This window comes from Chrysochloris asiatica, unplaced genomic scaffold (assembly GCF_000296735.1).
Source record: "Chrysochloris asiatica unplaced genomic scaffold, ChrAsi1.0 scaffold00016, whole genome shotgun sequence".
Taxonomy (NCBI): Eukaryota; Metazoa; Chordata; class Mammalia; order Afrosoricida; family Chrysochloridae; genus Chrysochloris; species Chrysochloris asiatica.
Window position 1 is genome coordinate 17,561,033 of NW_006408534.1, and position 11,591 is coordinate 17,572,623.

Genomic DNA, 11,591 nt, shown 5'->3' on the forward strand with positions numbered 1-11,591 from the left:
CCATTCTCCTCATTTCAGGGTCCATAAGGAGCTCTGGTAGCGTAGTGGTTACGAATTCAGGCTGCAAACCTTAAGGTCAGCGGCTCGAAACTACCAGCCGCTCCGCGGGAGAAAGATGAGGCTTTCTACTCCCGTAAGGATTTACACCCTTGGAAACCCCGTACAGGGTCGCTATGGGTCAGAACCGACTCGAAGGCAATTAACAACAACAACAATCTTCCCTAAAGAGACTGGCCTACTTGTCAGCTCCCAGGGCCACCACCTCCCTCCCAAAAGATATAAACACACTCTCTTACCTAATTTATAATAAGATCTTAAAAGATTTAAACAATATGTTATATATATATTGTGTGTGTGTATACACAAATTTTTAAAAATTGGGAATAAAACTAGTCTTTAGATTAGTCTTCAAAAAAACTAGTCTTCAGATTCATAATGCAAAAATGACCTATTCCAGAAATTCATCTTCCACTAATTAGACATTACTGCTTAGGCTGCTTTTATATCAGGACTGATTATGTGATTTGAAATTTGCATTAAGAAAGGCAACATATACATATATGTTGCTAGGGCTTTCATTTTGGTCAAGTGATATAAAACATAATTTATTGGGCAAGTCATTACTAAGTGTCATCTATTTTGAATTATCTCCCAGAAAATCAGCTAACAGAGCAAAATTTATTTCTTGTTTGTAGATTTGTCAGCTCTTTAAGCTCAAAAAGTCTTTCATTAGTGATGAAAGCAATACTTAGTTTGCTTTATAATTGACTCAGAATATTTGTAATGCCTCCAAAGGACTAGAAAACACTTTCCATGAAACATTTTAACATATAAAACTGAAAGAGAAAATTTTTGTTTGAAAATTTGCAAACGATTTCCTTAGAAGAACTTTTTCAATAATATGAAATGTCAAGGTTTCTTATCTTTTCTTAAGGTAACATTTATTGATGCTTCCTGGGTCCTTCGACCCATACATTGTGTTCTTCAGGTATGTCTAAAGGATAAAAAAAAAGCAAACAAACAAACATGAAAAAAACAACAACCTACGAAGCAATTAGTCTCACATTTCAAAATGAGAAAGATTTCAGAGCTGATTTAGATATGACTTGAAAACGGAGGCTCTTCATGGAAAGTATGACAGATAATAACTTCAGTAGAATAAATTATAATTTTTTTATTTCTTAGCTATCATGATTTAATTTCTAAGTACCTATGTTTGTATTTTGTGTTTTCTTTTTAAACTGAATAGATCATATGAAGAACCAGAAATAATTCTCATTAAAATATCCTGTTTATTACAGGTTTCAGATTATCTTGAAGTAATCAAGGAACCAATGGATTTGTCAACAATCATAACTAAAATTGATAAACATAATTACCTGACTGCTAAAGATTTCCTGAAAGACATTGACCTCATCTGTAGTAATGCTTTAGAGTACAATCCAGACAAGGACCCAGGAGGTAAGGACACACAAGGCAAGGGTGACTTTGGTAATCAGTGAGAAAACAATTTAAACACCAAATCATGCTTTTATCTTTTTAGATTGATAAAATTAATTTTAAAGACCTGTTATGTTCAAAAACTTCTTTACGTGGAAATGTTAGTATATTAAAATAATATGCATAATCAGAGGATTTTATATTATTCTAAGTATCTTGTTCAGCATCTAGTTTTTTTATTTACCTTTCTCTTTTTGCACCTAGGTTTGTATTTTGTTCAGCTTATGATAGAAAACAGTAATTGAGAACTTAATTTTAAAATGTTTATTTATTTTGTCAGTGTTTCCAGTCCTTCTAAATACTATTGTTGTTGTTAAGTGTCATTGAGTTGGTTCTGACTCATAGCTTCCCTGTGTAGGGTTTCCAAGGAGCGACTGGTGACTTTGAACTGCCGACCTTGTGTTTCAAACCAACCTTGTTGTCCAGTGCTTTATCCCACAGCACCGCACCAAGACTCTAAACACTGGAACTTTGTAATTGGGGGAACCAATAATAGGATAAGTCTACATATCAAAAGACCCCTTTTTGTGGAAAAATTTCTTTCTTCTTTATAGGTATTGAGTGTTTTTATATAATTTTGAAATGTTACTCCTGACTCCATCCTATACTCAAGTCTATAGTCACAACTTGTATCAGTGTTGTCAGGGAAGACTACCAAGAACATATCTGTAGTTAAACAAGGGAGAATATGTTACATGGAAAATCATACACGGTTTAGATTCGTGTTAAGTGATTTGGGGAAAGGTTTAAAGAAATGGGGCTTTGTAGTGGATTGAGCATTATTAAGAATTTTGAGTAATTTTGTGGTTGGATATTTCAAGAACCTAGAAGGCAGTTAAGAATGAAGAGATTGGTGAAGAAATGGCAATCATTCATTAGGTAGGATAGGATTATGTTTTGTTATTTTGTGTTTAGGATAGTGCTCATATTTTCATCTGTGTTCAGACATGATTACAAACTGGCCTAGTTTTTATCATCATTCATCATGGGAATTGATGTTTGTCTTCTGTGAAATCGTTTAACCCAGGCACATCAAGGCATGGCTGATAGTACCAGGCCAACTTCCAGCTGTCAGGGGCTGATTTTCTTTTTCTCACTTTACTGAGATTTCTCATTGTTTCTTCATCAAGTGATACGCAAGTTGTTGTTGTTGTTTTTAAGTAAATTGCTTTATCCCTTATTGTTTGTGCATTGTATCTGTGTTTGGGAATAGTGGTTTTCAACCTAGGTGGCATGTTAGAATGACATGGGTTCTTTAATTCCTTACTCTATCATATATCTTTTTCCTAAATTTATACCACAGTAAGTACACATCCTAATTGCAATTCAGAAGCAGAATCAAATTTTTACATTGTTGCATTGATATCTAAAACTTCTTAGGCTTTGTATTTGACTGTTTGCCTTTTGTAGTTTTTATTGATTGTTTGGCTTCTCTTTGGCTTATATAGAATATACATACAGAGAGAGAGAGCGAGAGAAACTAGCAAATGAGGCTATGGATAAAGAAGAAAATTAAAATAAACTATAATTCTATTACCTAGTGTTTTCATACATAAATATATATGTATACTAGTTTTTCTAAAATAATATGATTTCTGCAAACTTTTCATTTAATGTTTTGTGGAAAGCTTTCCAAGTTAAAGAATATGTTTCTTGTACCTTTTTTTTTCATCATATAGAGATACTTTGTTGTTGTTGTCAGGTGCCATCGAGTCGGAACCAACTCATAGTGACCCCATGCACAGCAGAGCGAAACAATGTCTGATCCTGGGCCAACCTCACTACCGCCACCACACTTGACGCCATCAATGATGCCACATGGCTGATCCATCTCGTTGGGGGTCTTCCTCATTTTCTCTGACCCTCCACCTTACCCAGCATGACATCCTTCTCCAGCGACTGTTCTCTCTGGACAATGTGTCCAAAGTATGAGAGATGAAGCCTAGCCATCTTGGCCTCCAAGTAGCACTCTGGTTGCATTTCTTCCAAAACAGATCTGTTGGTTCTTTTGTCAGTCCATGGCATTTTCAGTATTCTCCTCCAACACCACAACTCAAAGGCATCAATTCTTCTGTGATCTTCCTTATTCACTGTCCAGCTTTCACATCCATATGAGGTTATTGAAAATACCATGGCTTGGGTCAGGCACACCTTAGTCCTCAAGCTGACATCTCTGCTCTTTAATACTTTAAAAAGTTCCTGTGCAGCAGATTTGCCCAATGCAATACGTCGTCTGATCTCTTGACTGCTGCTTCCGCGAGTGTTGGTAGTTGATCCAAGAAGAATGAAGTCCTTGACAACTTCAGTCTCTTCTCCATTGATAAGAATGCTGTTTATTGGTCCATTGGTGAGGATTTTTGTTTTCTTTACATTGCGTTGTAATCCGTATGGAAGACTGTGCTCTTTGATCTTCATCAGTAAATATTTTAAGTCCTCTTCACTTTCAGCAAGCAAGGTTGTATTATCTGCATATCTCAGGTTGTTAATAAGTCTTCCTCCAATCCTGATGCCACGTTTTCCTTCATAGAACCCAGCTTCTCATATTATTTGCTCAGCATACATATTGAACAAGTATGGTGAAAGAACACAACCCTGTAGCACACCTTTCCCAATTTTAAAACATTCAGTGTTCCCATGCTCTGTTCAAATAACTGCGTCTTGGTCCAGGTACAGATTTCTCAGAAGTACAATTAAGTGTTCTGGAATACTCATACTTCTCAATGTTGTCCATAGCTTGTCATGATCCACACAATCAAAAGCCTTCGCATAGTCAATAAAGCATAGGTAAACATCCTTCTGATAGTCTCTGCTTTTAGCCAAGATCCATCGGACATCTGCAATGATATCTATCATTCCATGGCCTCTTTGAATCCAGCTTGAACCTCTGGAAGTTCCCTGTCAATGTATGATTGTAGCCGTTTCTGTATTACCTTGAACAAAACTTCACTTGCTTAAGATATCAAAGGGATTGTCTGATGATTTCCGCATTCCTTTGGGTCACCTCTCTTTGGAATGGGCACAAATATGGATCTCTTCCAATCAGTCGGCCAGATAGTTGTCTTCCAAATTTCTTGGCAAAGATGAGTGAGTGCCTCCTGTGCCGCCTCACTTTCTTGAAAGATTTCAATTTTTATTTCATCAATTCCTGGTGCCTTGTTCTTTACCAATTCTTTCAATGCATTTTGGACTTCCTCCCTGACTATCATTGGCTCTTGTTCATGTGGTACCTTTTGAAATGGTTGAACATTAACCATTTCCTTTTGATACAATGACTCTGTGTATTCCGTCCATCTTTTCTTGATGCCCTCTGCATCATTCAATAATTTGCCCAGAGAATCTTTTAATAACAAAAGTCGAGGCTTGAATTTCTTCTTTAGTTACCCCAACTTGAGAAATGCTGACCGTGTTCTTCCCTTTTGGTTATCCAACTCTAAATCATTGCATATTTTATTATAGTATTTGGTTTTATCTTCTCGAGCTGATCTTTGAAATTTTCTGTTCAGCTCTTAGACCTCTTCAATTCTTCCATTTGCTTTAGCATCTCTACGCTGGAGAGCAAGTTTCAGAGTCTCTTCTGACATCCATTTTGACCTTTTCCTTCTTTCTTGTCTTCTTAATGACTTTTTGCTCTCTTCATGTATGATGTTCTTCGGTCTTTAGTGTTTAATGCATCAAATCTGTTCTTCAGGTGATCTCTAAATTCAGGTGGGATAAATTCAAGGTCATATTTTGGTTCTCTTAGACTTGTTTTCATTTTCTTCAGTTTCAGTTTGAATTTGCATATCAGTAATTGATGGTCTGTTCCACAGTCTGCCCCTGGCCTTGTCTTCACTGATGAAATGGAGCTTTTTCATCTTCTCCTTCCACAGATGTAGTCAATTTGATTTCTGTGTGTTCCGTCTGGCGAGGTCCATGTGTATAGTCGTCTCTTATGCTGTCTAAAGAAGGTATTTGTTGAGATTTTCTCAAAAAATGTTTTACCACTTTTCACTTGTACCAGCAGCATCAGGGCCACTGTTAGCCAATACGGCAATTTCATATAAACAACAAAGAGAATTCCCTTCTTCAGTGTAAAGCTGTCCTACTACAAAACCACTGTTTTCAGTTTGGATAGTGTACTATGTTGTTGTTGTTGTCAACTGCTGTTGAGTTGGTTCCAACCCATAGCGACACTGTACAGGGTTTCTGAGGAGCAGCTGGTGAACTTAATTGCCGACTTTACAGTTCAAACAGCTTTGCAGTCTGATGAATTAACCCACACCTCCACTCCAGGACATTAGTAAGTGTAATACACTTTGAAGAAGGAAGAATGGCGTTTTGAATACTTTGTTGTTTGGTACAGCTAGAGGTAATTCAAGTCCGTTCAAAACTGAAGGCAACAGCCAAGGATGTCCAGAAACTGAGCATGCCAGACTCCCACTGAAAATCCATGGAAGGCTCAGGAAAAGCAAAACCAGTGCAAATCCACGAAAGCGTCAGTATATCCATTTGAAGATCAAGTCTGAGTTCAAGCAATTTTGACACCCAAGAGGAGCTAATAACTGTCCTCTAATAATCTTCGAGCAGCGAGATCTTCGAGCATCAAGATCTTCGAGCAGCGAGATTTTGAGTCCTGTGTGGTGCTGTGGGTTAATGCGCCAGACTCCAAGGCCATTTTAACTGCAAGGAGTAGAAAGACACATCTCTCTCCCGCAGAGGGCCTGGTGTATTCAAGCTGCTGACCGCAGGGTTCGCAGCCAGATTCTTAACCACTACACTACCAGGCCTTGCACCTTGTACCATTCACAGTATAGGGATAATAACAATACCCTTCTCTCTGGGGTGGTTGTAATGTTTTAGATGAGGAAATGTATTAGGTTGAATCATATGAAATTATCGTTTTCCTATTGTTCAACCTATATATGTTAAACCTCAACATGGTGTCTTAGACCTGGTAAATACTCCATAAAGTTTAGCTGTTAATAGTTTTATTCTCATTCTCATTATTGTTATTTTCTACTTAATCCATTCTTTGGATCGTATTTTAAATTTAGTCTTATTTTGCAACAAATCTAGGTATTGGTACTGAAAATGAATTTGAGTGCTTAGATAAAGCCACTTCAGAAGATAAATTTGGATATTTCACCTAAGTAACTAATTATAGCCACATTGTTAATAAATTACTATCAAGAAAGATAACATCAAGAACATCATACAGGAAGAAAGCAAAAAGTCATTAAGAAGACAAGAAAGAAGGAAAAGATCAAAATGGATGTCAGAAGAGACACTGAAACTTGCTCTCCAGCATAGAGATGCTAATGCAAATGGAGGAAATGAGGAGGTACAAGAGCTGAACAGAAAATTTTAAAGGTCAGCTTGACAAGACAAAGTCAAATATTACAACAAAATGTGCAAAGATCTAGAGTCAGAAAGCCAAAAGGGAAGAACATGTTCAGCATTTCTCAAGCTAGGGGAACTGAAGAGAAAATTCAAGCCTCGACTTTTGTTATTGAAGGATTTTCTGGACAATTTCTTGAGTGATGCAGAAAGCATCAAAAGAAGATGGAAGGAATACACACAGTCCCTGTACCAAAAGGAAATGGTTAATGTTCAGCCATTTCAAGAGGTAGCATATGATCAAGAGCCAATGATACTGAAGGAGGAAGTCCAGGGTGCGTTGAAGGAATTGGAAAAGAATAAGGCACCAGGAGTTGATGGAATACAAATTGAAATCTTTCAAGAAAATGAGGTGGCACAGGAGGCACTCACTCATCTCTTCCAAGAAATTTGGAAGACAGTTATCTGGCCGACTAATTGGAAGAGATCTATATTTGTGCCCATTCCAAAGAGAGGTGACCCAACGGAATGTGGAAATCATCAGACAATCTCTCTGATAACCCATGCGAGTAAAATTTATATTGATAGAGAACTTCCAGAGGTTCAATCCGGATTTAGAAGAGAAAGTGGAATGAGAGATATCATTGCTGATGTCCGATGGATCTTGGCTGAATGCAAAGAATACCAGAAAGATGTTTACCTGTGTTTTATTGACTGTACAAAGGCTTTCAATTGTGTGGATCATGACAGGCTGTGGACAACATTGCACAGTATGAGTATTCCGGAACACTTAATTGTACTCATGAGGAATCTGTACATGGACCAAGAGTCAGTTGTTCAAACAGAACATGGGAACATGAATGGTTTAAAATGAAGAAAGGTGTGCGACAGGGTCTTATTCTTTCACCATACTTATTCAGCCTGTATGCTGAACAAATGATGTGAGAAGCTGGATTATATGAAGAAAAATGTGGCATCAGGATGGGAGGAAGACTCATTAACAACCTGTGATATGCAGATGATAGAACCTTGCTTGCTGAAAGTGAAGATGACTTAGAATATTTAATGATAAAGATCAAAGAGCACAGCCTTCAGTATGGATTGCATCTCAGTGTAAAGAAAACAAAAATCCTCACCACTGGACCAATAAACAACATTCTTATCAACAGAGAAAAGATTGAACTTGTCAAGGACTTCATTCTTCTTGGATCAACTATCAACACTCATGGAAGCAACAGTCAAGAAATCAAATGACGTATTGCATCAGGCAGAACTGCTGCACAAGATCTTTTTAAAGTGTTGAAGAGGAAAGATGTCACCTTGAGTACTAAGGTGCGCCTGACCCAAGCCATGGTACTTTCAATAACCTCATATGGATGCGAAAGCTGAACAGTGAATAAGGAAGATTGTAGAAGAATTGATGCCTTTGAATTGTGTTGGAGGAGAATACTAAAAGTGCCATGGACTGCCAAAAGAACCAGTAGATCTGTTTTGGAAGAAGTTCAGCCGAAGTACTCCTTGGAGGCCAGGATGGCCAAACGTCGCCTCTCATACTTTGGACATATTGTTAGGAGGGACCAATCTCTGGAGAAGGATATCATGTTTGGTAAGGTAGAGGGTCAGAGAAAAAGAAAGACTCCCAGCGAGATGGATTGGCAAAGTGGCAGCATCAGTGGGCTCAAGTGTGGCAACAATTGTGAGGTTGGCCCAGGACTGGGCCGTTCTGTTGTGCATAGGGTCACTGTGAGTTGCTACTGACTGGATGGCACCTAACAACAACAACAAAGCTGCAACATTCAAGAAAGAAGTCATTTTGGGTGTATCTTTTACTACAGCTTTCAGTTGTATAATCAACGAATATGGCTGTATCTCACAGTTACAGTTAGCATGATACACTTGTAACTTCCCTCTTTCTTTTAGATGGAAACAGTAAGATATAATTCAGAAGCATTATTTTGACTCTTCAGATTTTTTCTTTAGACCAGAGGCCTGTTTTTTCTTTGGCAGTGGAACCACTTGGTATGCATCAGAAAAACAACCTCAGGGTCTGTTGTGCAACAAGTGGAAATTACAAGAATGTTGTATTACTTTTACAAGCTCCCATGAGTATTTGAAAACTTAAGATGTTTTGTTTTGCAGAACACTTGGCCATTTGCAGGGAGGGGGAATTAGTATATGTAGAAGACAAAAGCTAACATTTTGAATTTTATGCTGCTGCTGCTGCATGTCTTTGAGTATGTTCTGATACATAGTGACCCTGTGTGGGGTTTAAATCTTTACTGGAATAGAAAGAAAACCTCATCTTTGAGCCACGGAGTAGCTGGTGCATTCAAACTGCTGACCTTGAGGTTAGCAGCCCTCTGGGTAACCCACTATGCTAACAGGGCTCTTTCTGATGGCTATACATGTTACTAAGTTTTTACCCAGATTATGTGGGCAGAAAATAAAATAAGAGCCAAACGAAATTTAACTAGTGTTTTGTAAAAATGACCAATATAAGATATATGTTCTTAATTTTTATATTGTAGATTTTTGGTAGATTGTGTTTAACTTTTTTCCTGTTCTTGGTACCTCCTTAGTCCCTGAATCCATTCATATGCAGTAAAATTAATAATTTTACTGAAATTTCAGCTCTAATCTTGTCTTCCCTCCAAATTCTTATATATTTTATGAGTTACTAGATTGTTATCTAATCCCAGGATTTACCCTAGTTTCTGGAATCCTTTGTGGTCTGCCTACAATATACCTCTAAATTTATTTGCCATAGTTGTATTTTATGGGTTCTGTGCTTCAGCTAAACTCATTCATATTTCTCTTAGTTTTTCTAAGTGTCATGTGTGAATTAATTACTAAGCAGATTGCTGAAAATACAAAGGTGACTGTGGCATATCTGCTTCTTGAGACAGATAATTCAAATCAGTAATGCATATTAGATAACTAATGTGTGGCAGGCATTAACTTAACTTGTATATGTTACATATACAAAGGGAAATAAATCATAGTACATACTATCAGAAACTCAGTAGGGATGGCAGATATACTTATTTAATTAATGATAATTATAATAACAGATCATCAAAGTATAGTGCTAGCAATAATGAATATTGTCTTGAGATAGCAGCAGATGGTGATATAATGCCATGTCATAAGGTCTGTGTTAGAAATAGGTACAAAATGTGAATGGAACGCAGAGAAGAAGACATTACCTGGAGATCAGCAAGATTGGGAAGAGTGTTTATTCCAGGATGAGGCAAACAGTGTGCAAGGAATAAAAACAGTCTGACTGGAGGAGTATAATGTGCTTTTAGATATGCGGTGGGAAATTCTATTACTGCCCTACTGACTGAGTCACCATTTCATGACATCTCTTTATTAAATATTTTCTATATATAAATTATTATATTCAGTGCTAGAGAGTTACAGATGAGTAAGACACAGGCCTGAGCTCTGTGAGATGCTTAAAGCCTATTTAGTGGGCAGTCCTGCAGATGAATAAAAATCATAGTAACTTTCCTATCTTTGTAAAGACTTTGAAGTTAATTCTTATATGTAAAAATGCCATTGGATGGTTTTAAGACAGAAAGTAATGTGATTTGATTTGATTTGTGTTTTAAGAGTATAGTACTGTGAGTAGTGTCTGTTTTGGCATAGGGGTCAAGAGGTTGGTGAAGTGGAAATTGGGAAGCTAGTTAAGTTTCTGTGGTAATGGCAACGAAAGACGTAAAATATGGAGGGCTTAGCAATCAACCAGTTAGATGTGGGTAACAGAAATGTAGAATGACTTCTGAGGTTTTGGTCTTGATGTTAGGAAATCTGAGAAAGTACAGATGAACACACATATTGGTGTAAGTCACTTTTGGTACATCCAGATAAAATACAGACATTGTATAATCATTGAATATGTGGTTTGGGGGATTAGAATAGGTGTGGACAAAAGGAAAGGAGTCCTGGGTGGTATAAATGGTGAGTGCTTGGCTAGTAACTGAAAGGTTGGTGGTTTGAATCCACTCAGCTGTGCCTCGGAATAAGACTTGATGATGTATTTCTTAAAGATCACAGTCATTGAAAACCCCATGAACAGCTCAACCCTAAAATTCATGGGGTCACCATGAGTCAAAATTAACTCGAAGGTATTTGGATTTTGTGATTGGGCCAGTGATTAGGTTGAGAGTGAATGAAATCCCATAGGTAATGTATAGAATGAAAAGAGATAGGAGACCAGGAAAAAAGGTTTAGGGAATTTTCTCATTATAGGTCTCAATCTTAACGGTTTCAGCATCTTTGTTGAATGTATTTCCTCTAATGAGAATATACATATTTTTCTTTGAGGTTATCCCATAATCTATTAACTTTTCCGTCCATTTAAGATAGTCTATTATATCCTGCAATCTACCTGACCTCCTCATCACCTGGATCTCTGTTCCTATATTTGCCCCTTCTTTGACATTGTTATCATTTTAGTCTATGATTGGCCTTACAGGTCCTCTGAATTCGTTGTTGTAATTTTATTCTGTTGTGAATTCTGCTGTCTGTTGACTGAGTTCCTAGTGGTGTTGCCACATCTGTCAATCTCTGGTTGTTATCTGTTCTTTTTTTTTTTTTTTTTAAATGTTTTATTATGAATTTTATGATAGTTTACATGGGAGAACTTTAGTTTTACATTCATTCCATCGTATATCATCTCATTGCCATGGTTCCAATCCCCTCCATGCATCATCAACCACCCAAAGGGTATATCCCAGAAACCCGCCCCCTACACTTTCGGCCCCCCCAAT

At 37.3% G+C, this 11,591-nt stretch overlaps 1 protein-coding gene across 2 annotated transcripts in view; it reads left to right on the plus strand.

Annotated features, from left to right (window-relative positions):
- Positions 1–11,591, plus strand: part of ATAD2B (ATPase family, AAA domain containing 2B) — a 235,328-nt gene that overhangs the window by 168,786 nt on the left and 54,951 nt on the right. For both annotated transcript variants that reach the window (XM_006835245.1, XM_006835246.1), the window contains exon 22: positions 1,302–1,461. In XM_006835245.1, coding sequence (XP_006835308.1) covers positions 1,302–1,461 — 160 coding nt within the window. The remainder of the gene's footprint in view (positions 1–1,301; positions 1,462–11,591) is intronic.